The sequence below is a fragment of the Pseudorasbora parva genome, chromosome 4 (assembly GCF_024679245.1).
Source record: "Pseudorasbora parva isolate DD20220531a chromosome 4, ASM2467924v1, whole genome shotgun sequence".
In the NCBI taxonomy this organism is placed as follows: domain Eukaryota; kingdom Metazoa; phylum Chordata; class Actinopteri; order Cypriniformes; family Gobionidae; genus Pseudorasbora; species Pseudorasbora parva.
The window spans coordinates 56,761,478-56,789,057 of NC_090175.1; the positions used below are offsets into that span (position 1 = coordinate 56,761,478).

A 27,580-nucleotide genomic window follows, 5' to 3' on the forward strand; every position below is an offset into this window, starting at 1 on the left:
AGTGTTTCCCTCGTCTGTTGACAGTATTTTCTGATTTATGGAGTGATAAAAAGAGAACTTTAACTCTTGTATGTCAACAAAATCAAACAGGAGTTTTGAACCTGACTCGTATTGGAATGATCGGATTTCAGGTTATTTAAAATCAGGGCATGCCTAATTACATATGCCTCATTTGCATATTTAAAGAACATTTCAGGAAACAATGGTCTTAATGTACTATATGATTAATCAACTGAGGAAAGTTTGGTGAAATTGAGGGTAACACTTTAGAATAATGGTCTGTTATTAATAGATAACTATGCAGGATGTAAGGCAGGACTAATAAACGGCTGTCTTTCAAACTCCCTCTGCACGCGATAGGATAGCGCTACAACCAACCAGAGCAACGAAGGTGAAGCGGAGCTGACAGATTAAACATTCGCCGTATCCAGTCGGCTAAACTCGAACACATCTTCCCTTCTTAAGAATGACTTCAGTGCCGCTCTTTGTTCTTTTCTCAGAGAAAAGCTTAACTCAAGTCTTTCAGAGTCGCGGTCAAAGCTGATTCGAAAGACCGCCGTTCACCAGTTTCTGTGTTTACTAGAAGCACGCAAACGCAACTCGGCCGTCGTCATTATGGCCCCGCCCGCCGACTCTATACAGGATGTCATTGGCCCGACCAGAGTTTGGTGTTTACAGCTCAGAAGGGTATTGAGAGTTGCTAGACCAGGGGGTTTCAAACTTTTTGTGTGTGTGGATCACTATTTGTAATCAAAAAAAATTGCGGACCACCTCATAACACATAATAATATATGTCTAGACACAGTCCTGCCTGAATGAATCCGCACCTCTAAATAGGCTTACTAGCACTAAAACTATAACCAGTCCTCACATCAGTACAACAGGCTTGTTAAAGGAAAGTGTACTGCACACAACGGCTGCCACATATTTCATTTATTCATCTACTCAAGCGCCCTAATGCTAAATAGCTCTCGCAGTATTTTCTCTTCACCCTCCTTTTCTTTGTTTTTTTATGATGAATCTGGCTCATAAAATGTCAATCTCTTCATTTTTTGTAACTTCTGCCTCTGTCTCTTTTCTCTTCAGAGAACCCGTTGCTATCCACGATCCATAATGCCACTGAACTTGAACGTCACGGCCGAGCGCCACTATTTTAGTAATCGCACAATAACTTGACAATTTAATACAAATGTTATATCAATATAGGCCTACATATTCTTTTTACCTTTTTTATGGGAATTTCCTGGTAAAATGAAGGTAAAAAAAATATTATTTTATTTTATTTTGCCTTTCCACAGACCACCTGCAGTACCCTCATGGACCACTAGTGGTCCGCGGACTACAGTTTGGGAATGACTGTGCTAGACGACACTCGCGGGCAGATTAGATTTGCTGCCGCTAGGGTGCGTCTAAATTTCTAGGCTAAGATTTTGTAAGCATATTGCGTAATTGTGTGTATTTTATTTGTGATGATGATTTTGTGAAACATGCCAAATTGTGCTATTTTCATGATTTATCTTTTTTTTTTTTATGTTGTTCAGATACAATAATAGTTTAAGTTTCTATTTATTAAACCAATTTCCTTCATTGTATCAACTCAAATTTTTTAATTCAATAAACTCAAAATTATAAGGCAACCAGGCTACTTACTTTTTTAAGTTAAACCAACAATATTTTTTACAGTGTAGCACTACATTAACACATCAGCTACTACTATTAACTAATATAGAAACAAGCTGAACTAATCAGTAATATTGAATTCAGGACTAAGATAGTTCCTTATAAAGTAATCAATAGTTACTGAATGAGACTGGCATCACTACTAACTAATAGGTAACAAGGAAAAATGATAAAGAATTACAAATTAATCATTAAGCACAACATTAGCATGTCTGAGAAACTGTCTTTTTTTTTTTACTGTCAATGTGGTCATAAAATGCATTACTAGTTCCTTAAGTGTTATCTAGTCATTATGCAGGAACTTATACTGGACCATTATTTTAAAGTGGAAAACATTGTTAGATCACTAAAAAGTGTCCTTTTTACACTTTAACAATCTGCTCCCTATTTACCTGGGGTGTATTGCCTTTTATTTATTCATTCATTTATTTGCAACTTTATCGCAATCGTTCTGATGTCCTTAGCAAATGCATACGGCTGCCATTGTGTCTTCTCACAAGTGTTTCATTTACAAAATGAAATATAATAGTAATAAACATGTTGAATATTAGAGCTAATGCAGTTCACTCAGGAATTGCTGCTCAGTTCTCCAAATAATTACAAAGAAAGGGCAAGTGTTAGAATAAAACGTGTAGTTTTGCTGTAGAAAGACCGGAATAATCTTATTTACAGCAGTTGTTACTGCGCTTCAGGCATCGTCTCCACACGTGTACGTGTGTGTGTGTGTGTGTGTGTGTGTGTGTGTGAGAGAGAGAGAGAGAGAGTGAGAGAGAGAGAGAGAGAGAGAGAGAGAGAGAGAGAGAGAGAGAGAGAGAGAGAGAGAGAGAGAGAGAGGTGTGTGTGTGAGTGCGTGTGTGTGCGCACTCAGCGGTCTGCCTGTATTTTTAGATCTCGATCCGCAGCACCTAAAGGGCCGAACTCTGTCACGCGGAGAAACATACGGCTCGTTTAATTAACCCGACGAGACGAGGCGTGACAGAACCAGGAAGACACCTGGAAACATAACCCGTCTATTATTGTTACAGTATAACTTTTATTCGGTCCACACCTCTTTGTGTAATTAGCATGTTAAGATAATATAGTGTGTTTTATTATTTTGCACATTTTTCTCAAAGCCACGACTAAGCAGAATCCGCGTTACGACCCATAAAGTCCATTTAAGCATTTACTGCAGAACTGTAATATTAGCTCTTTACTGTCCGGATCATGAGCGCTTTACCGCGGTACATTCTCAGCAGAGAGTCTGTGGGCTCATTTGCATTTTTATATTCATGCATTTGGCTGATGCCTTTATCCAAAGTGACTTTAATTGCGTTAAAGGTTTACATTTGATCCATGCATTGATTTTCCACAGATCGAACCCTGGCTTTTGGATTATCATTAGTTTATGCATTCATTAACATCTATTTTTACTGCATTTATTGACATGTGTTGATGTAAACTGTTCATGTTAGTCGTCACAGTGCATTAACTAATGCATAGATACAACTTTTGTGTTAGTAAATGCTGGGATTATTTTGAGCTGTTGTTGTTGTTTTTAGTTAATGAATGTTAAGAAATGAAACCTTATCGTGAAGTGAATATAAATGAATAACACAGAGAAAAAACAATGTCAAAAGTGTACCTTTTAGGTAGATCTTTGTATCGTTTTTACTCCTAAAAGTTTTTATATTAGTAGCCTGGCTCTGCCCTCTTATGTACTTCCGCTCAATTTTAATTTTCCTTCAGTACTACGCCTGGGACTGCGGTGTTTTTTTAGATTTTTTCTGAACAAATCTTTACCGGTCCAATCAGCGAACAGAGGGAGTAGGGATGGCTCGATACCACAATTTTGGCTTCGGTACGGTACCACAATCTGACACCGAAGTACCGATATTAAATCGATACCACGTGGTCTGATATTAGCGCGGGCACGCAAATGAGTTCAATTATGCAACTTTTAAGTTTATAAAGTGGGAAATTACCACAAATGTTTATTAGTAAATTAATCAGCAAAGCTTATCACATAAAATCAGTCATTTGAAAACTTTCTTGTGAGAAATAACTTCAGGAAAATATCTCTCAAAATGAGCAAATTGCTTCTTGTTTTAAAAGACGTGGCACTACACTAAAGCAATCTGCATAATCCGATTCAACATTTCACGCTCATCTCGGGATGGATAACGGAAATCATTTAAGCGATTTTATAGGATTTCGTAATAACAGTTACAGGAGTTATGAGCTCATAACAACGACACACACACACACGCTTGTAACTAGAGCTCGCACATTAGACACTAAGTTTCCTTAAACAGTCAAATACACAGAATGATGTACAAATGTCCGTCTTTAGTGAATATTCACATACACACAGGCGGTTGTGTCTAACGCGAATGTAAATAGTGCAATAGTACGCATGCAAATATTATGAGATCTTGTCATTGGTTGAAACGAAAGCTGGAGATTTTGTGATATTCGATCTTATGTTAGGCTGTGTGTGTGTGTTGATCAGTGTTAAAAGAAAATAAAAGTCTAAATGAGATGGTTTGAATGATCCACTGACCGGTCGATCTCTTCAGAAGTCTTAAAGTCAGGATGACAGATGCTTCTTGGCTAGGTTTGATGGCTGTTCATCAGTTTTATATGCAAAGTAATTACAATTTTCACTTCTACTCCTCTCTTTATTCATTCGTTTTGGGCATCTTGAGTGAGATTCAACTGCTTTATCCATTTTGTTCGTCTGTCACATTAGCCGGTTGTTTCGGGTCAGTTTGGGTAGCGCGCTGCCATCTAGCGGTGAACTTCGGAACAGCAGCATATACCGAAATGTGCCAAATCATGATATCGTACCGTTTTAAATAAAATATATACCGGTATTTTTCCAGTACCGGTATACCGCGCATCCCTAAGAGGGAGTGTCTGAGAACGATGACGTTGATGTCGAGCGCTAGTTTGAGTTGTAGTTCAGTAACAGCAGCAGAGAAAGATGCAAACTAAACCATTCATTTCGTTGTGGCAATAACAGTAGCCGGAGCAATAACAGTCTTTTCTGGGCCTTATTGGTGGCCATGATGTTGTGGCGCTCCTCCCCAATTCGGGAAAAGTTTGATTTTCCAGCTCGCTCCGTTAGTGATGAAGGAGTTGCTGTATTCAGATGGTAATTGTTCCTCGTGGGGTTGGAAGTTATTGCCATCATTTACAGGGATCGGTCAGTTATGTTATCGCCGTTCGTCTCCCACCACCCGCGTAAAAATCTCCGCCTGAGTTACTGCTTTTGACAAACGCAAGGTCATGTGGTGATGTAACTGCTGCCGAATCCACATCTCTCTTTCCAAGAATATTGCACATCACAATATTGCAAGTCACTTCAAACTTCACTGTTTATAATCATTTTGACCACTGCAGATCACCGTACGGTTGCTTTTCTGTTATTTAGATGCATTTCTAGACTTGTATTTCTTTAAAATGCTGGCAAGTATTTACAAGAGCAATATATTTCATCACCACTCAAACAAATTAAAATAAATGCACGTAAACATTTGAACTGGTCCGTGATTTATAGCAGCATTTATTATCATACCAAGCATATGACATTTTATGTACAGTATACAATCATGATACGGCCCACATGAGCGGCGCGATCCTGATCGCAAAACTCTGTGCTCCGAATGCACGAGTTTTAGGTTTTATCACTGAGGTGGCCTGCACATTTATTTTCCATGTGTGAAACAGTCGAAGGGCGCATGACATACGTCAGGGCTAAACGTTAGCGATTGGTTATGCCAGATCCGATAGTTTTAAACTTCAACAGAGTTCCCGCCTTCGCGGAAATAAACGCTTGTCAATGGAGAGTGGCCAGACTCTATGTACAAATGAAATGTACGAGAGTCTGGTAAAACCAGTCATATTAGTACCTTTGAGTACAAATGCATACCTTAAAATACTGCTATGAACCTTTTTGTGGTAAAAATGGTACAAAGTTGTTATTTTAAGAGTACTGCCCCAGCGACAAGCTGCTGTACCCCTAAAGGTACAATTTTGACACCCTTTTCTTTGTGAGAATGTTATTATTTTATTATTCGGTCACGAGGTGATCAAAATCAATTGATTTTATGAAGCATATGTCCATCATCAGTCATAAACATCATGCAAACAAACTTCACAAAGGACATTTGTGCGATACACAGACACAAAACGATACGTTGGATTTACTTAACTTTTTTATGTCAACTGTGTGTGTGTGTGTGTGTGTGTGTGTGTGTGTGTGTGTGTGTGTGTGTGTGTGTGTGTTTGTGTCTGTGTAATAAAACCATCAAGTCATGTCAAAGAGCAACGGTTTTATGTCAATATAACATGAAGCAAATACATTTGAACCAGAAACCCGATATAATGGCGTTAAATCGAGATGAGTTACTTTAATAAAGTGAACAGCATCAGACAATCGTTTCTTTGAGTGTAGAGCGAAGTGTCTCAGTGTTGAGACGCGTGTGGCTGCTAGTCCTGCTGACAGACGGCTTGTTTTGTGGCGTTCACCGCAGACTTCTGCTCCCACGCGGCTCTTACACCGCTGGGCTGACGTGCAATCAGACGCCTCGGCTGGAGAACGTCTCGCGGAAGGGAAAGCTGGCTGTGAGAGAGACTCAGTGCATTCTGGGAGATGTTCCTGACTGCTGATCTGAGCCTGGATTGTGTTCTTTAGTGTGGTGTGTGAACTCGCGTCACGGGGCGTTTGCTGCAGATATGTGGGTGTTTTTATATAGAAAACAAATAGAAGTATAGACGTTTGGACATATAGACACCTATAGACATGAAAATGTGTAGATGTATAGACATTGACATATAGAAGTATAGACATAGATATGGACGTATAGACATATATAACCATAGATGTATAGACATATATACACACAAACATATAGATGTATAGACATAGATGTATATACACATAAACGTATATTTGTATAGACATAGATGTATATACACTTAGATGTATGGGCATATATACCCATAGATGTATAGGCATAGACATATATACACATAAACATATAGATCTATAGACATAGAGCTATAAAAACTTAGATGTTTAGACATATATACCCACAGATGTATAGACATATATACATATACACATAAACATATAGATGTATAGACATAGAAGAATGTAAACATAAACATATAGATGTATAGACATAGATGTATATACACTTAGAAGTATAGACATATATAGCCATAGATGTATAGACATAGACATATATACACATAAACATATAGAAGTATAGACATATATACACATAAACATATAGAAGTATAGACATATATACAAATAAACATATAGATGTATAGACATAGATCTATATACACTTAGATGTATAGACATATATACCCATAGATGTATAGACATAGACATATATACACATAAACATATAGATGTATAGACATAGATGTATGTAAACATATAGATGTATAGACATAGATGTATATACACTTAGATGTATAGACATATATACCCATAGATGTATAGACGTAGACATATATACACATAAACATATAGATGTATAGACATAGATGTATTTAAACCTAAACATATAGATGTATAGACATATATACACATACTAACGTACTCTGGCAGTGTTTCAAATAATAATAATAATAAAAATAATTAGATGCACCTTCCTATTTTATTATTGAAAATATTTTTTCTTGACTGATTCACCACCAAATGACTCTTCTGAACCAGTTATTTTAACGAATCAATCAAAAAAAAAAAAAAAACTCAAGAATCGAATGGCTCACTAACTGAATAGTTTTTTTTACTTGCATTATAGCACACGTAATATATCCAGTTATTATTTCAACTCGACTTCTCTCCTCTACAGTATTTAGTCGGGCCTCTCAGATGCATGAACTCTGAAAGTTCAGCAGCTTTGCTTCAGGCAAGCGTAACACGGTAAACTTGGTAAAACTGCGGCTGGTGCGGAGGGATTCCCGCAGGTGCGTGTGGGACTTTAGAGTGCATTTAAACATGAAAAGAAACGCTGACACAAACCTTCTTCTCCGGAGCTGTATTTAAGCCCGAGGGCATCTCCGCATGCGTCTGTGTCACAGAAACCCCCCGTTCGGCTCCGAGAGGCATCCCAGCATGCACTGCCACTCTTGTAGTGTGTGTTTGTGGCACTCCTGCCCACCTGCGTCCCAATTCGCCTACTTATATGCAGGCTTCGGGACTACTTCGTCATCTTTAACGGACTCTGTCGTTTAGTTACGAGCATCCCGTCACCGTTTATCTGCCCTGTCAATCATCGTCAGATTCATCAGTTCAAATCCTCCTCATTCAGTTTAATCTCCTGCCGTATCGGAGAGAAATGTAGCCGCTCGTTGATCTGTCTTTAATGCAGAGACTCTCCTCATGTGTTTGCAGTTTAAATATAATGATGCATTTAAAAGTTAATGGCCAAACATGTCATTACAAAAGTGCTCAATGCTGCTGCCGGTGAGATATAATGTGGACAACACTGAATAAATATATTTCTGTCAGGTTAAATACTGATAGTTGGTCACTCAAACCCCTTCTCTAACCTAATCTAAACTTCTCTACTTAACAGTACTTTTACATAGAGTTGCAATGGCATCCGTAAACAAATTCCAGCTGCTGGAGAGGACGGCATCGACATCTGATGCGGTAACGTTAGACAAACTGAAAGCTGTCATGATTGCTTATAGTGGCACTTCATATCGATTAAGTTGATAACCTGCTGTTTCAAACATTAAAGGGTTACTTCAGCGATTGCTCAGTGCTGTGATACTCACTCATTATATTGAACACACACGTTCAGTTTTTAATTGTAGTGTCTTCTCCAACTCAGTCACGACGGCGGATTTGGGAATGGCCTCACAGGGCAGCGAAGCATTCTGGGAATTGTAGTCTTTCATCCCCATGTAGTCTTTTCTCAGTCTAGAAAGCACCAAATTCAAAAATAATTTCACACTTCTACTACATTTATGACCCAGTTTAAATACAGATTCATCTTCCTAGCGCTGAAGTACCCCTTTAAGTTAACAATTTATTTTTCCATGCAGGCGGTGACCTGAGTCCTGTTTATGACTGTCAGACTATTAATGCATTTGTGGCTGAATCTCTGTATATAAATACACTTATAGCAAGTAGCTAATCAGTGTCTGCTCGTTTATTCAAAATAAGTTGTCCTATAACAGTCAAACAACGGTTATGTTACGAACCGTCATCACCAATTCTGAAACCGGCACACCCCTAGCATTCAGTACTGTACATTTCTGAGCCATTTCAAGAAGATTGAAGCTATTCTTTTGTTTTCTGCCTGCGGTGACTATGAGTGTAACGTCACTTTATCATTGTATCAGACACTGCCACCTAGTGGGATAAAGGTGAATTACACTTATTCAGTCATCAAAGAATCAATTATTCTCTTTTACATACCTCGGGTCATAGTGACCTAGGGCTGGGCGATAAAACAATAACAATAATTATCACGATATAATTTTCCTCGATAAAACGTTAACAACAGTTCGATAAATTCTCGATATATATATTCTTCCTGTGTGTGTGTGTGTGTGTGTGTGTGTGTGTGTGTGTGTGTGTGTGAGCCTGTTTATGTGGTTTATGAGGACACAAATTTGTATAACTACATGGGTATTACACTGGTATTACACTATAAATGTGGTTTATGAGGACATATCAAATGTCCCCATAATTCAAATGGCCTTAAAAACGTATTAAATGATGTTTTTTTGAGAAAGTAAAAATGCAGAATGTTTCCTGTGATGGGTAGGTTTAGGGGCAGTGTGTGTGTGTGTGTGTGTGTGTGTGTGTGTGTGAGCCTGTTTATGTGGTTTATGAGGACACAAATTTGTATAACTACATGGGTATTACACTGGTATTACACTATAAATGTGGTTTATGAGGACATATCAAATGTCCCCATAATTCAAATGGCCTTAAAAACGTATTAAATGATGTTTTTTTGAGAAAGTAAAAATGCAGAATGTTTCCTGTGATGGGTAGGTTTAGGGGCAGGGGCAGTGTAAGGGGATAGAAAATACGGTTTGTACAGTATAAAAACCATTACGCCTATGGAGAGTCCCTGTAAACCACATAGACCAACATGTGTGTGTGTGTGTGTGTGTGTGTGTGTGTGTGTGTGTGTGTGTGTGTGTGTGTGTGTGTGTGTGTGTGTGTGTGTGTGTGTGTGTGTGTGTGTGTGTGTGTGAGCCTGTTTATGTGGTTTATGAGGACACATATTTGTATAACTACATGGGTATTAAACTGGTATGACACTATAAATGTTGTTTATGAGGACATATCAAATGTCCCCATAATTCAAATGGCCTTAAAAACATACTAAATGATGTTTTTTTGAGAAAGTAAAAATGCAGAATGTTTCCTGTGATGGGTAGGTTTAGGGGCAGGGGCAGTGTGTGTGTGTGTGTGTGTGTGTGTGTGTGTGTGTGTGTGTGTGTGTGTGTGTGTGTGTGTGTGTGTGTATGTGTGTGTGTGTGTGTGTGTGTGTGTGTGTGTGTGTGTGTGTGTTCTTGTGTGTGTGTGTGTGAGAGAGAGAGAGAGAGAGAGAGATAAATAAATAAATAATAATAATAAATAAATAAATCTACCTCAGTTTTAATAAATTGTTCACCTGTTTGGGAAGTGTCTGTCATGTTTTGACAATAAAGGATAGTTTAAAATCACAGTTAATTGCCTGTTTTATACATATTTCACTCAGGAGCCTTTAAACTTTAAAGAAATAAAGATTTTACATTTATTGTGATATTTATCGATATCGACTGATATGGAAAATTATATTGTGATAATTTTTGGGGGCCATATCGCCCTGCCCTATAGTGACTAGGGCTGTGTATTGCCAAGAATCTGGCGCTACAATACGTATCTCGATACAGGGGTTACGATACGATATATTGTAATATATTGCGATATTGTAAGAGAGGCAATATATTGCAATATTTCTTTTTTTTTTTTATAATTTAAAAGAATAAAGAACACAACCATGTGCCTAAAACACGAGACAAAGTATTTTATTTAATTAATACAGTATCATTTATATCACCAATCACTATTTTGTGAAATTTGAGTAAAGTAAAATGTAAAGGGACTGCAGGATTCTTTATGTGTGTATGTTTTAAAGGTTCACAGTATAGCAGTGGCTATTTAACAACAGAAAGTGCAGTCCATTTCATGACTGAATGACTGTTTGTTATATATTTAATAATGTTAAGCTATTTTCTATAAAGCAGTCTATTGTATAAAGTGCTATTTCAAGTAACGTCACTGAACTGCAGAGCTGGTCATCATATCCGCTATGATCTTTCGTTCTCCTGCCACCGCTGACAGTTTTGGAGTGTGTTTATTTTGTTACTGAGAGGAAAACTTGCAGGACATTCTATCGAAACACTTCTCAGCAGCGCGGGTGACGTCAGGATGTTAAGCGAGCTCTCTGTTTCAATGTGTTTCCCGAGTATTAGATTTTAACTTGGCCTATTTTGCAAACAAAATGATTCTTGTCGATTTCCTTAGTGGCTTCTTTATAGCTGAAGCCAACATGAGTCCACACTTCAGCTCTGTATACTGCAGGAGCGGAATAATGCTATCGTCTTGAGAGCTGGGTTTGCTAATGTAAACACTAGTGATTCACGCGCTTCTCCGGGTCCGCGTCCGTTATACGTTCTGAGAGATAACACTGCCATCTAGCGGTTGGGTGTTATACAGTCTGTGGTTTAAACCGAACACAAAGCCACGAATCTTGGATGTAAATAAATAAATATATAAATATCGATACAGCGTTTTTGAGAATCGATACAATATCGCCAAACATAATATCGCGATATTCACGTGTAGCGATATTTTCTTACACCCCTAATAGTGACCCTATACAATTTGTACAAAAAATGAATGGGAAAACAGGCATTCTTTAAAAAAATGTTGTTTATAATGAATTGATTGATGAATACTAAGAAGGTTGACGTCTAACTTTATAAAATGAATGAGGAGGACGTCACGGGTCACTAATGACCCGAGGTATGCATTTATGGGTTAAAAAAACGAACTTTTGAACGATGATGTAAGAATAATATTTTTGCAGCTGACTGTCCTGTGACGCTCGTCTAGATGAGTAGCAAATCGTAAATGCAAATTTATTTGTGAAATGTGTTCTGCTAAGCTGACTTGAGCTTATTAGAAAGCATGTTTATGAGCATTATGTTGCTGTAACTCTTCTGGAGTTTAATTACTCGCGCAGGTTTGTGTTTTATTATTTTGCGTGGGCACGATTTCAGATTAATTTCCACACCTGCCAAACGGCCGTTTATGAATGAACGCACTAATCCGATTAGTCCGACAAACAAGCTTCATGTTGTTTTTTATAGTCTCTGAACGGCGTCGGGATCATTAATTCACTTCCACACCAAACACGTGAAGTTTAGCAGACCTGCCACCCGTTTGTGCTCAGCAGAAGAAGTCATGCAGGTTTGGAACAACCTGAGTGTGAATAAATGATGGCAGAATTGTAATTTTCAGGTGAGCTATTGCTTCAGGATGCAAAATGAGCTTATGGCTGGAGTGACATTTGGTCTCCACCTCAGGTGCAGCCATCACAGTCAGTCCTGTGCCAGCCGTAGTCTCTAATTGCGAAGTTCAGGGCTGCGCTTTGGTCATTAATCAGCTCGTGGCTTCCCAAATTAGACATCCACGGCAGACGTGTTAGCGGTTAGCAGAGTCTGAGGAGACGAGTGCGAAAAACTACAACAGGCCAACAATAAAAGGACAGGCTGGCTGGCCTCCACCGGCGTCCCTGAGAGGAATAAATCAGCAGCACTCGGCTCGGCGTGTGAAGATTCACACACAGCGACCGCACTGCCATCTGTAGGCTGCTTTCTGTCACACTGATGACCTGCTCCTCCTCTGTGTGTGTGTGTGTGTGTGTGTGTGTGTGTGTGTGTGTGTGTGTGTGTGTGTGTGTGTGTGTGTGTGTGTGTGTGTGTGTGTGTGTGTGTGTGTGTGTGTGTGTGTGTGTGTGTGTGTGTGTGTGTGTGTGTGTGTGTGTGTGTGTGTCGCTCTCCAGCACACATATCTCAACATTCCTACACCAAGAAACACACTCACAAAACAACCCAATCTGGCAACCCAGTGCTGGGTCACAATTAGACCCAGCGTTGGGTTGATTTTTATTAAACTCAACTAGTGGATCAAAATTACTATGTATAGACTGTATATATATTGGAGAAGCAAAAGGACTCTTGTTTACTGAAAAAGTTAAATCTAGAGCAAACATCTGCCAATGGGGTCATAAAAATGAACGTAATTTAATGATTTTTTTAAGACCTCATTGGCAGATTCTCTTTTCTTGTTTGAATCAAATAACTGCTCAATTTCTTAGAAAAACAAGACTAATATCATCAGTCATTTTGCTTCAAGTAAATGCAGTTTAATTTATGAATGTTTGGATATTAGTGCTGGAAAACGAGACAGAAACGCTAAGGAAGAACATGATTTTTGAACTCCTGCAGGGATGATTTGCAGGATCTGAAGGATTAAAGCTGGTTCACATTCACAAGAGAACTGCTCTCAGCTCAGGAGACACACGTCTTGTTTCAGTTAAATATGAAGATGTTTGTATAGTTCAGAAATAGCAGAAATGAATCACAAGAAGCTGTAAAATTCACACAGTAAACAATGATTTTTCATAGGTGCGAATAAAACAAAGATTATTAGAGATAGAGAATACTATACTATAGCTCAGATCGGTAAAATAAACCGAATGATTGTGATGATATTGATGCATTTGACCACATTTGGGCCCCACTTTATATTAGGTGGCCTTAACTACTATGTACTTACATCAAAAAAATAAGTAGAATGTACTTAAAGTTTTCAAATTGTACAGCCAAACTCCTTTGCTGATATCGAGGTGGATACGGGTAGAGTAAGGGTCAGGTGTGATGGTGTGGGTCAGTTTAAGGGTAGAGTAAGGGTCAGGTGTGGTGGTGTGGGTCAGTTTAAGGGTAGAGTTAGGGACAGGTGTGGTGGTGTGGGTCAGTTTAAGGGTAGAGTTAGGGTCAGGTGTGGTGGTGTGGGTCAGTTTAAGGGTAGAGTTAGGGACAGGTGTGGTGGTGTGGGTCAGTTTAAGGGTAGAGTTAGGGTCAGGTGTGGTGGTGTGGGTCAGTTTAAGGGTAGAGTAAGGGTCAGGTGTGGTGGTGTGGGTCAGTTTAAGGGTAGAGTTAGGGACAGGTGTGGTGGTGTGGGTCAGTTTAAGGGTAGAGTTAGGGTCAGGTGTGGTGGTGTGGGTCAGTTTAAGGGTAGAGTTAGGGATAGGTGTGGTGGTGTGGGTCAGTTTAAGGGTAGAGTTAGGGTCAGGTGTGGTGGTGTGGGTCAGTTTAAGGGTAGAGTTAGGGACAGGTGTGGTGGTGTGGGTCAGTTTAAGGGTAGAGTTAGGGACAGGTGTGGTGGTGTGGGTCAGTTTAAGGGTAGAGATAGGGACAGGTGTGGTGGTGTGGGTCAGTTTAAGGGTAGAGTTAGGGACAGGTGTGGTGGTGTGGGTCAGTTTAAGGGTAGAGTTAGGGACAGGTGTGGTGGTGTGGGTCAGTTTAAGGGTAGAGTTAGGGACAGGTGTGGTGGTGTGGGTCAGTTTAAGGGTAGAGTAAGGGTCAGGTGTGGTGGTGTGGGTCAGTTTAAGGGTAGAGTTAGGGACAGGTGTGGTGGTGTGGGTCAGTTTAAGGGTAGAGTTAGGGACAGGTGTGGTGGTGTGGGTCAGTTTAAGGGTAGAGTTAGGGACAGGTGTGGTGGTGTGGGTCAGTTTAAGGGTAGAGTTAGGGACAGGTGTGGTGGTGTGGGTCAGTTTAAGGGTAGAGTTAGGGTCAGGTGTGGTGGTGTGGGTCAGTTTAAGGGTAGAGTTAGGGACAGGTGTGGTGGTGTGGGTCAGTTTAAGGGTAGAGTAAGGGTCAGGTGTGGTGGTGTGGGTCAGTTTAAGGGTAGAGTTAGGGACAGGTGTGGTGGTGTGGGTCAGTTTAAGGGTAGAGTTAGGGACAGGTGTGGTGGTGTGGGTCAGTTTAAGGGTAGAGTTAGGGTCAGGTGTGGTGGTGTGGGTCAGTTTAAGGGTAGAGTTAGGGACAGGTGTGGTGGTGTGGGTCAGTTTAAGGGTAGAGTAAGGGTCAGGTGTGGTGGTGTGGGTCAGTTTAAGGGTAGAGTTAGGGTCAGGTGTGGTGTAGGTCAGTTTAAGGGTAGAGTTAGGGACAGGTGTGGTGGTGTGGGTCAGTTTAAGGGTAGAGTTAGGGACAGGTGTGGTGGTGTGGGTCAGTTTAAGGGTAGAGTTAGGGTCAGGTGTGGTGTGGGTCAGTTTAAGGGTAGAGTTAGGGTCAGGTGTGGTGTGGGTCAGTTTAAGGGTAGAGTTAGGGACAGGTGTGGTGGTGAGGGTCAGTTTAAGGGTAGAGTTAGGGTCAGGTGTGGTGTGGGTCAGTTTAAGGGTAGAGTTAGGGTCAGGTGTGGTGGTGTGGGTCAGTTTAAGGGTAGAGTTAGGGACAGGTGTGGTGGTGTGGGTCAGTTTAAGGGTAGAGTTAGGGTCAGGTGTGGTGGTGTGGGTCAGTTTAAGGGTAAAGTTAGGGTCAGGTGTGGTGGTGTGGGTCAGTTTAAGGGTAGAGTTAGGGACAGGTGTGGTGGTGTGGGTCAGTTTAAGGGTAGAGTTAGGGACAGGTGTGGTGGTGTGGGTCAGTTTAAGGGTAGAGTTAGGGACAGGTGTGGTGGTGTGGGTCAGTTTAAGGGTAGAGTTAGGGACAGGTGTGGTGGTGTGGGTCAGTTTAAGGGTAGAGTTAGGGACAGGTGTGGTGGTGTGGGTCAGTTTAAGGGTAGAGTTAGGGTCAGGTGTGGTGGTGTGGGTCAGTTTAAGGGTAGAGTTAGGGACAGGTGTGGTGGTGTGGGTCAGTTTAAGGGTAGAGTAAGGGTCAGGTGTGGTGGTGTGGGTCAGTTTAAGGGTAGAGTTAGGGACAGGTGTGGTGGTGTGGGTCAGTTTAAGGGTAGAGTTAGGGACAGGTGTGGTGATGTGGGTCAGTTTAAGGGTAGAGTTAGGGTCAGGTGTGGTGGTGTGGGTCAGTTTAAGGGTAGAGTTAGGGACAGGTGTGGTGGTGTGGGTCAGTTTAAGGGTAGAGTTAGGGTCAGGTGTGGTGGTGTGGGTCAGTTTAAGGGTAGAGTAAGGGTCAGGTGTGGTGGTGTGGGTCAGTTTAAGGGTAGAGTTAGGGACAGGTGTGGTGGTGTGGGTCAGTTTAAGGGTAGAGTTAGGGTCAGGTGTGGTGGTGTGGGTCAGTTTAAGGGTAGAGTTAGGGACAGGTGTGGTGGTGTGGGTCAGTTTAAGGGTAGAGTTAGGGTCAGGTGTGGTGGTGTGGGTCAGTTTAAGGGTAGAGTTAGGGACAGGTGTGGTGGTGTGGGTCAGTTTAAGGGTAGAGTTAGGGACAGGTGTGGTGGTGTGGGTCAGTTTAAGGGTAGAGATAGGGACAGGTGTGGTGGTGTGGGTCAGTTTAAGGGTAGAGTTAGGGACAGGTGTGGTGGTGTGGGTCAGTTTAAGGGTAGAGTTAGGGACAGGTGTGGTGGTGTGGGTCAGTTTAAGGGTAGAGTTAGGGACAGGTGTGGTGGTGTGGGTCAGTTTAAGGGTAGAGTAAGGGTCAGGTGTGGTGGTGTGGGTCAGTTTAAGGGTAGAGTTAGGGACAGGTGTGGTGGTGTGGGTCAGTTTAAGGGTAGAGTTAGGGACAGGTGTGGTGGTGTGGGTCAGTTTAAGGGTAGAGTTAGGGACAGGTGTGGTGGTGTGGGTCAGTTTAAGGGTAGAGTTAGGGACAGGTGTGGTGGTGTGGGTCAGTTTAAGGGTAGAGTTAGGGTCAGGTGTGGTGGTGTGGGTCAGTTTAAGGGTAGAGTTAGGGACAGGTGTGGTGGTGTGGGTCAGTTTAAGGGTAGAGTTAGGGTCAGGAGTGGTGGTGTGGGTCAGTTTAAGGGTAGAGTTAGGGTCAGGTGTGGTGGTGTGGGTCAGTTTAAGGGTAGAGTTAGGGTCAGGTGTGGTGGTGTGGGTCAGTTTAAGGGTAGAGTAAGGGTCAGGTGTGGTGGTGTGGGTCAGTTTAAGGGTAGAGTTAGGGTCAGGAGTGGTGGTGTGGGTCAGTTTAAGGGTAGAGTTAGGGTCAGGTGTGGTGGTGTGGGTCAGTTTAAGGGTAGAGTTAGGGTCAGGTGTGGTGGTGTGGGTCAGTTTAAGGGTAGAGTTAGGGACAGGTGTGGTGGTGTGGGTCAGTTTAAGGGTAGAGTAAGGGTCAGGTGTGGTGGTGTGGGTCAGTTTAAGGGTAGAGTTAGGGACAGGTGTGGTGGTGTGGGTCAGTTTAAGGGTAGAGTTAGGGTCAGGTGTGGTGGTGTGGGTCAGTTTAAGGGTAGAGTTAGGGTCAGGTGTGGTGGTGTGGGTCAGTTTAAGGGTAGAGTTAGGGTCAGGAGTGGTGGTGTGGGTCAGTTTAAGGGTAGAGTTAGGGTCAGGTGTGGTGGTGTGGGTCAGTTTAAGGGTAGAGTTAGGGTCAGGTGTGGTGGTGTGGGTCAGTTTAAGGGTAGAGTTAGGGTCAGGTGTGGTGGTGTGGGTCAGTTTAAGGGTAGAGTTAGGGACAGGTGTGGTGGTGTGGGTCAGTTTAAGGGTAGAGTTAGGGTCAGGAGTGGTGGTGTGGGTCAGTTTAAGGGTAGAGTTAGGGACAGGTGTGGTGGTGTGGGTCAGTTTAAGGGTAGAGTTAGGGTCAGGTGTGGTGGTGTGGGTCAGTTAAGGGTAGAGTTAGGGACAGGTGTGGTGGTGTGGGTCAGTTTAAGGGTAGAGTTAGGGTCAGGTGTGGTGGTGTGGGTCAGTTAAGGGTAGAGTTAGGGTCAGGTGTGGTGGTGTGGGTCAGTTTAAGGGTAGAGTAAGGGTCAGGTGTGATGGTGTGGGTCAGTTTAAGGGTAGAGTTAGGGACAGGTGTGGTGGTGTGGGTCAGTTTAAGGGTAGAGTTAGGGTCAGGTGTGGTGGTGTGGGTCAGTTTAAGGGTAGAGTAAGGGTCAGGTGTGGTGGTGTGGGTCAGTTTAAGGGTAGAGTTAGGGACAGGTGTGGTGGTGTGGGTCAGTTTAAGGGTAGAGTTAGGGTCAGGTGTGGTGGTGTGGGTCAGTTTAAGGGTGGAGTTAGGGACAGGTGTGGTGGTGTGGGTCAGTTTAAGGGTAGAGTTAGGGTCAGGTGTGGTGGTGTGGGTCAGTTTAAGGGTAGAGTTAGGGTCAGGTGTGGTGGTGTGGGTCAGTTTAAGGGTAGAGTTAGGGTCAGGTGTGGTGGTGTGGGTCAGTTTAAGGGTAGAGTTAGGGACAGGTGTGGTGGTGTGGGTCAGTTTAAGGGTAGAGTTAGGGACAGGTGTGGTGGTGTGGGTCAGTTTAAGGGTAGAGTTAGGGTCAGGTGTGGTGGTGTGGGTCAGTTTAAGGGTAGAGTTAGGGTCAGGTGTGGTGGTGTGGGTCAGTTTAAGGGTAGAGTTAGGGACAGGTGTGGTGGTGTGGGTCAGTTTAAGGGTAGAGTTAGGGACAGGTGTGGTGGTGTGGGTCAGTTTAAGGGTAGAGTTAGGGACAGGTGTGGTGGTGTGGGTCAGTTTAAGGGTAGAGTTAGGGTCAGGTGTGGTGGTGTGGGTCAGTTTAAGGGTAGAGTTAGGGACAGGTGTGGTGGTGTGGGTCAGTTTAAGGGTAGAGTTAGGGACAGGTGTGGTGGTGTGGGTCAGTTTAAGGGTAGAGTTAGGGACAGGTGTGGTGGTGTGGGTCAGTTTAAGGGTAGAGTTAGGGACAGGTGTGGTGGTGTGGGTCAGTTTAAGGGTAGAGTTAGGGTCAGGTGTGGTGGTGTGGGTCAGTTTAAGGGTTAGGTGTAAGGGAAGTTTCAAAAGTGTAATTACAAATGTAACTACAGAATTGAATAACAGGTGTAATTACATGTAGGTATTTTTAAAAATGTAAGTACAATGGAACAACATGTATGTACACAATAAGTGCATTGTATCAAATGATTAATTAAAATGTTAGTACATAGTAGTTAAGGCCACCTAATATAAAGTGAGTGGGTCCCACATTTGTCCTGTTTATTACCGTGCAGCTGCTTTGATGAATAACTCTGTTTCTCTCTCTTTCCCAGCTGTGCTTCAGGTGTCAATATCACTCAATAAAGTGGAGCTGAGTGTCGGAGAGTCCAAATTCTTCACATGCACAGGTAAGACCGTGTTGAATATGATCTCCAGAATCCCTCACACCGGGATCTGAACGTGCTCAGATGAGTGTGGCCTAAAACCTGCAGTACATTCTCTCAAAAAGGGCTGTGAAAATGATCATTCTGTCAATGTACACTTCTGCTCTTCTGCTCACCGAGGCGGCGTTTATCTGATCATAAAAAAAACTGCATTTATTTTAAATAGAATCTTTTGTAACATTATAAATGTCTTTAAAGTCACTTTTAATCAATTTAATGCATCAAAAGAGAGTCCAAACTTGCAAAAAGCAATTATCTTCAAAAAGATTCAGTTTTTTGTTACAAAAAAAAAAAAAAAATGTTACAAAACATGTTCAATTATTTACAATACTCTCTCATTATGATTTTAGGAATATGAATGTGATCTCACAGTCTAGTACACACAGATTCTAGAAATAGGAAAGTGCAGCTATAATATGCAGTGTGTTCTGTGGGATAGTCTTTACAAGTCTTGAGTTTATAGTGTTGTCCCTTTAAAAGCTGTGTGTGTGTGTGTTTGTGCGTGCGTGCGTGCGTGCGTGCGGTGTGTGTGTGTGTGTGTGTGTGTGTGTGTGTGTGTGTGTGTGTGTGTGTGTGTGTGTGTTTGAGGGCATGTTTTTGTGACATATGAGGACACAAATGTGTATAATGCCATGGGTATGACACAGGTATTACAGGAGAGGGTGAAATATGAGGACATTACCCATGGCCCCACTTTACAAAAGGCTTATAAATCACACAGGAGGAGTTTTTATGAGAAAGTAAAAATGAAGAATGTTTCCTGTGATGTGTGTGTGTGTGTGTGTGTGTGTGTGTGTGTGTGTGTGTGTGTGTGTGTGTGTGTGTGTGTGTGTGTGTGTGTGTGTGTGTGTGTGTGTGTGTGTGTGTGTGTGTGTGTGTGTGTGTGTGTGTGTGTGTGTGTGTGTGTGTGCGCGGTTCGTGCTCATATTGACCGATTGGGCGGGCCAAGTATTAAAAAAAAATCAATCAATAGTGGGTGGATGAGAAATAAATCTCATAATAAATCTTTAGATAGAAATAAATCTTTTAAATAAATTAAAATATGTTTGATAAAGACTTTTGAGCCTGGTGGTTGAGAGAATCATTCTGGTTGCTGCTTTCAAAACAATCCCTCTCTCATGTGAACTGAACTCACAGCAGAGCTGAAGCTCATTAAATATGCGAATCTTACCCAATCCTAGCCGTGGGCGTTTCCTTCCAAGTCTCCAGTGCCACGCCCATCAAAACCAGTGTAGATAATAGCCTATTACTTATTAGTTATGATGTTTCTGAATTTAAAAACACACAAACGTCATTAGTTGACCTCAGACAAACAGAATGTAAAGAGAAAAAAGCCAGTTCATGACGCCTTTAAACGCAATAAGATGCTTACATGACACAAGCAGAACTCTTTCCTCCAGTTTACACGCCAAGTTCATGCTTTGGCAATACAAAATGTATGTTTTTGAATGCCAATAAAGTATATTTGGAGTGAAACAACTGAACACATGTGAGGGTGAAATTTGTATCTGTAGAGCATATCCACGCGTGTGTATCAATACATTTGAAGTCACAGGAAAAAATATTTTAGGAGTTGTAAACTTGTAGCCTTTTTCCTCTCCTTTACACCTTCACACATTCTTCACTGCAGGTGCACAAATACTATACTACGAATCACACTTGAAGAAACTCATATGCTCACATTTTTGCTACAGTTGCTGCAGTGCATATGGTGCAAAACGCAGTCACACACCCGCATCAAAAATGTGAAGTCACAGACAAATTTTGCACACCCACGAATGAACATGTGAATCCATGCAATGAGAGTAGAACACTTGTAGAATATTTTGGTCACAAATGCATTATATTATATTATATTATATTATATTATATTATATTATATTATATTATATTATATTATATTAAATATATTATATTATATTATATTATATTATATTATATTAATTATATTATATTATATTAGATTATTTTTGTGCGCAAAAAAACTAAATAACGACTTATATAGTAAAGGGCTGATTTCAAAACAAAGCTTCGAACCGTTATGAATCAGTGAATCGATTCATGATTCGGATCGCCAATGTCATGTGATTTCAGCAGTTTGACACGCGATACGAATCATGAATCGATTCACTGATTCATAACCGTTCGATGCTTTGTTTTGAAATCGGCCATAACTATAGTCGTTAGTATAAGTCATTATTTTGTTTTTTTGTGCACAAAAATGATCTAATCTAATCTAATCTAAATGTTAGTTTAGTCATCTTTCCCTCTCTATCATGTCAGGAAGTTTCGACTGTGATCTGAGGCTGAAAAAGCATCATTATAGCAGCATAACCGCAGTATGAATGTGAATACATCTGGTAATGACACCAGGCATAAATGTGCTACAGTGAGAAGATTTGCACATTAAATCTGTCACTAATTTCAGAAGAATTGGAATATGTTGAGTTATATGGGATAAAATAATGTGTTGACATTAAAAAGGGAAATTTACTTATAAGTGCTTTTAAAAACAAATACTTCTACTTTTACTCCAGTAAAAATCAGTTTTTACAACGTTCACTTGTAACAGAGTAATATTTGACCAGTAGTACTTTTACTCAGTGTTGCCACAGTTACTTTGAAAAAGTAATCTGATTACTGATTACTGATTACTCCTTTAAAAAGTAACTTAGTTACTTTACAGATTACTTGATTTTAAAAGTAACTAAGTTAGATTACAAGTTACTTTATTAGTTACATTCAGCAGTTGCCGACAACACCGCTGCCGCCTCAAAATAGAAATGACAACCGTTTTTGGCAACACACTTTATTGCATTTATGCCAGAGCCTGACGGTCCCGACTTTTTTACGCCCCCTTTTTTAGGCTTCTCCTTCGTTTTATATTTATTTTAATAATTAAAATGAACAATGAGATGTGCTGGTGGAAACAACATGAGACCATGATAGCTTGCGCCACTGTCAAGATATGGCTCGCGCAGGGTTAAAGAGTCCGTTTCTTCAGAGCAGCTGCTAGAGTTATGGCCTTTTTACAACTGGTTCCTTCATTCGTTTCCTCTGACCAGGTATCTATCTGATTGCGAAATGACCAGGAGTAGGCTTAATGCCTTCCGAGAGTCTTTCCAGACGTATTTAATTCTGATCACTCAAACAAACCAATTCAGAAGGTGCATGAAAGCATTTCAAACTAAACCGGACAAATGTAAATATATCTGGTTGTTTAAACCACATGTGTAAATTTTACTCCTGGCAAATAATTAAAAAATAAATGTGTGAGAGCGTGTTATGGTGTAGTCAGATAGATATGACGGTGCTACTGCAACATCGCTGCAGATGAGTAAAGCAACGCATATGGCCGTTAATGAAACTTTAAAATAAGTCACACAAAACACAATCATCTTCAATATAAAATAATGAGACGAATGATCTTACCAGTGCTTAGGTCGCTCTCTCTCTCATATTGCGATCTTTGAATTTAAAATGAGCTGCTGAATAAAATGCTGGAATCTTTTGCTTTGATGTAAACTCCGTTAAATGAGCATATACCGCGGGAATTGAAGATCGGATTTATATTAATTTTGCTGAAGTGTAAGGTAGGCTATAAGACAACCTGCCTGTACTTTTTTTTGTTTAGATTGTGTAGCCCGTTTCGGGTTTTTTGAGCACCGTTGCGAGCATGTTGTGAGCAGTAGGCTAATCTATCAGCTGCCTCAGCTCGTCAGAAATGCCTTTGTGGTGGTATAATAACTAGCCTACTTTGTTTTTAATGTCAAAGTAGTTATATTTCGTTTCGTTTATTTTTTAAGTTCATTTCGAAAAATGTTTGGAGCAATTTTTGTTTGTTAAATTAAAGTTTTAATTTTTTTATGTGACCACCCAGTGAGTTAACCGCATGTTTAATAGCCTAGTCTCTCAAACCAACTCTTGAATTGTCTTGCCTATATAAACTTTAATTTAACAAACAAAATTAGGATAATAAAAAACGAAACGAAAAATAACTACTTTGACATTAAAAACAAAACTGAACTATTTTAATGGCTGCAACAATGTAAAAAATAAAATAAATAAATAAAAAACACGGCTCCAGCCCTCGAGAACTTTGATAAGCTGTCGGTTTTTACAAAGGAAAATGACTAAAATAGTAACTCACAGTGACTTGGATAAGTAACTTTAATCTGATTACTGGTCAGTGGCGGAGCTAGACTTTAAAAACAGGGGTGGCAAAGGGGTGGCAAGGTGTTATTTTGGGGGGTCAATATACAAAGTGTTCAATTACACTAAAAATAAATTATTTCCCACAAAATGTAGCGAATCCGCCAGGGTGCAAGCGCAACTGGCTTTTAAAGGGAATGGGAGATGACTCACTTATATAATGCACTTGAAACTTAAATCTGAATTTAAGACACAATTTACTGCCTCTGCTCACTGCTCTGACCTGCTGGTGATACACTGGGTTCTTGTGTGTCATTATCTTTCTCTTCTTGACTTCCCTGTCCACCACCTACATATGGTTCACTACAACAGCTGACACTGGGACTGGGATCTGTTTGGCCCTGATCTGCACCTGTGACCTGACTTTTGCTTCTTTAGAAAGAAGTTTGTGATAGCGCTTTTTCTCTTCATTCTGCTGTCTCTATTCAAAGAAAAGCTTGGTTACACACCTCATGAAGAAACCATAATTTGGAACAATTTGCTTATTATTATTATTTACCATGTGTACACCGTTACTAATAATAATACAAATATTAAAGTAATACATTACGACAAAATCTGAGTATATTGAGGTCTAGCCTATTTGACAACACAAGGAAATTGCTTAAAGACATCTAGACATGTATGTTATGTTAAGTAAGGGATAATGTATAGCGAGGCAGTTGTTATAGCGAATACAACACCGACAGGTTGTTTAGGAGCCTGGCGTGAAGCAGAGGGAATATTTCTAGCCCAATGACAACTCAAAACCCGCCCAAATGGAATGAAAACTAGCCCAATTTTTCAGTGTCCAATCAGATTAGACAACCACTGGATTCCCATAAAGGGCCCACAAATAAACTTATATATAAAATTGATATAAAATGTATTGTTTTTTAAAAAAAAGTCTCTTCTGCTCACCAAGGCTGGATTTATTTGATCAAAAATACAGCTAAACAGTATTATTGTGAAATATTTGTACATAAAATAAATAACTATAAAAAATAACTTTTTTTTAATATAATCTAAAATGCAATTTATTTATGTGATTCAAAACTGAATTTTCAGATGAATTATTTCAGTCTTCAGTGTCACATGATCCTTCAGAAATCATTGTAATATGATGATTTGCTCCTCAAGAATTATTTATTATTATCAATGTTGAAAACAGTTTTTTTTTTCAGGATTATTTAATTAATAGAAAGTTCAAAACAACAGCATTTATCTGAAATATAAAGCTTTTTCAACTTTATAAATGTCTATACCGTCACTTAATTAATTTTAAAGGCATCCTTGCTGAATAAATGTATTCCTTTCTTTGTTTACCCACCCCTACCCCCGGTAGTACAATGTTACTAAAGTTTTCTATTTCAGATGAATACTGTTTTGTTTTTGTTTTTTACTTTCTATTAATTAAATAATCCTAAAAGTGTTTTAACATTGATAATAACCATATGTTTGTTGAGGAGGAAACAATTATATTATAATGATTTCTGAAGGATCATGTGACACTGAAGAATGGAGTAATGATGCTGAAAACACAGCTTTAAATCACAGAATAAATTACACTTTACTATATTCAAATAGAAAACAGTTTCTATATATTTTAATAATATTTCACAATATTAATGTGTGTGTGTGTGTGTGTGTGTGTGTGTGTGTGTGTGTGTGTGTGTGTGTGTGTGTGTGTGTGTGTGTGTGTGTGTGTGTGTGTGTACAGTTTACAATCTCAGGGCTGTCTTCATTTAGACATATGCTCTCTTCCCCACCCTTCTCATGTGGTGCTGAATAGATTTCAGCAGTAAAGAGAGAAAGCATCTGTGGTGATGGTTTTCTCCATTTACCTGACATTTTATAGTGCTGCTTGTTCATCCACGGACAACCGAACCGATGCTTCAACCACCAAAGGCATAACTCATGTGACGTGATGATGCTTGATTTGTGAAATGCTCAAGTGACGTGTCTACTCACGTGCAGCGGTTGTTGCCAAGTGAATTCGTTCCCGGGGATCAATACCCACTAATAAACCGTTCCATTTAATTTTTTCTTTGGCTCTTATATTGTTTCGCGGCCGCGGTACTTTTTAATTGTAGCCCAAAAAAACACAACCCGCGGCTCCGTAATTTTTCCCGCAAATCCTTTTTTTAAAATAGCCCAATTGTGCGGGAAAACCGCGACCCTGGCAACTATGTGTGTGCTGCTTCCCGCGTTGTTTTGGAGTCGTTTGGGGCACGTCACGAAGGAGCTGCGTGTCAGCTTAACCAATGAAAAGTGTAGCAGCAACAGCACGCTGCAGCTGCACGCTTATGCGCGCTGCCAGGATGTATTCACGTCCGCTGGGAGATTTGGGAAATGTTAGTAAAATTCACACAGTGTAATGTTTTCAGCGGGGTGGCAACAGGGGTGGCAAGGACTTCGTCTGGGGGGGCAATTGCCACCCCAACTAGCCCTCTGGCTCCGCCACTGTTACTGGTTTGGAAATAGTAACGCGTTAGATTACTCGTTACTGGAAAAAAGTAGTCAGATTAGAGCAGGGGCGGAGCGGGGGGGTGGCTAATGGGGCTTAAGCCCCGAATGTTTTGTCAAAAGCCCCGAATCTTTTAGTAAAATAATAATAATTTTGTTTCATTTCCTCTCAGTCTTTCAGACTGGAGCGGCAAAAAAATGAAACAAAAGCTCCTTTACCGTGTGTGTGTGTGTGTGTGTGTGGCAGTCGGCAATGCGTCGCACATCACTCAGCTTGTTTGCTAATGCCAACTGCCAATAAAAACTAACGAAGAAGAATATACATCTTCTTCTTCGTCGTTGTCATCAGGGATTGGCGGGTTTTGTATTTCACCGGCGTCGTAGTTAACTATAGTTAACATGGACACTACACATTTTTTTTAAAGGAACACTAAACCTCACCGGCCAGAGAGAGATTCTGCGTCAGACGAAAGTGTTACAGGTTTGTGAATCCGCTGTTGTAACACTTGAGTTACATGACTGTATTGCTGGCTAGCTAGAGTTAACGTTAGGTTTTACTTATTAAGGCGAGACACGACAGGTGAAAACATAGTCAATTTTTAGATTTTGGGCCAGTTTACTCCCTTAACATGTAAGCTTTCATGTCACAATAAAAAAAGGCAACATTACACATTTAAGGTGGTTATTTCATTATACTTTGTTACCGTGCGCCTTTAGATTTCTACCTGAAATCATCCAAAGTTACTCTAACGCGAGCTCCCGTGCCGTCTCCATTCACAGAAGCATGTCATGCCTGGTGTCATTATAAACCTCTCAGTCTCTCACACAGCGCTGTCTAATCCAAATATGGGCATTTCCTTTGTAGAACTCACCAACCGCAAAAGTTTGCAGCCGAAAACAACATCTGATTGGTCATGGATTCTGATGTAGCAAATCTGTCAGCTAAGCACAAAGTAAACCAAACTGAACTCTAAAGATTAATAATGATGTTTACACCAAATTCCAATTTCACCTATGCAAGCCAACTTAAAAGTAGTCAGATAATGGTTGCCTTTTTATTTGCCAATGAGTCATCCTTAACATGTTTGGTGTTTTGGATTCACTACAGCTGGAGAACAGTTAAATACAAAACAGGTTGTAGGCTCTACTGGGTGAATTTTATTTTTTTATTTTTTACTGAGTAACTTATTTTCCCAGATAGTATATAGATTTTTAGGCATTCTATTATCTCCAACAGCCTGAAAAATAGTGCATTTAGCTGATGTAAATGGAAAAAATCTCCCCGGGGGAGTATGCCCCCGGACCCCCCTAGGTTTGGGCTAAGCCCCGAATGTTTACATCGTCTGGCTCCGCCCCTGAATGAGTAACGCGTTACTATGTAACGCGTTACTATGTGTCATAGTAACGCGTTACATAGTACATAGATGCCAGTAACGCGTTACTATGTACAGGGCCGCATTAAGACTATAAGGGGCCCCTGGGCTTTTACCTCTTGAGGGGCCCTTCATCCATTGGAACTGCATAATTAATCGTTAAAAGTTATGGTCCCACCCCTTTTACCCCACCAGGTGGCAACAAGTGACTGTTAAAAATGCATTTGTCATTGAATCAATCTCAATTTTACTCAGTCTTTTCAATCACAAAAAAATCACAAAGCCTTTTATTTTACGGGAATAAATGGTATTTAAAAACATCCAAATCTATAGGTCTGTTATATAAAATACACAAAAATAAGTGAAAAAGTGCACTTCTTCCAGGTACTTAAAGACACCATGAATAGGAACTAAAATGTGCTTTTAATATAATTATTATTTTTTTAAATACAGAGATAGTATGTTAAAAACACATTTTAATTCATATTCATGGCGTCAAGATTATTCAAGATTATCGTAGGAAACGGGTATGATAAAGCCTATTTAATTACATGTAGCCTATGCAGAATCTTTTGTATCAACATTGCCATAGATAAAAATTATTAT

The 27,580-nt window shown here is 40.3% G+C and overlaps 1 protein-coding gene across 3 annotated transcripts in view; it reads left to right on the forward strand.

Moving 5' to 3' along the window:
• Positions 1–27,580, forward strand: part of zgc:152904 (uncharacterized protein LOC767777 homolog) — a 376,010-nt gene that overhangs the window by 268,104 nt on the left and 80,326 nt on the right. For all 3 annotated transcript variants that reach the window (XM_067442286.1, XM_067442287.1, XM_067442288.1), the window contains exon 2: positions 18,834–18,908. In XM_067442286.1, coding sequence (XP_067298387.1) covers positions 18,834–18,908 — 75 coding nt within the window. The remainder of the gene's footprint in view (positions 1–18,833; positions 18,909–27,580) is intronic.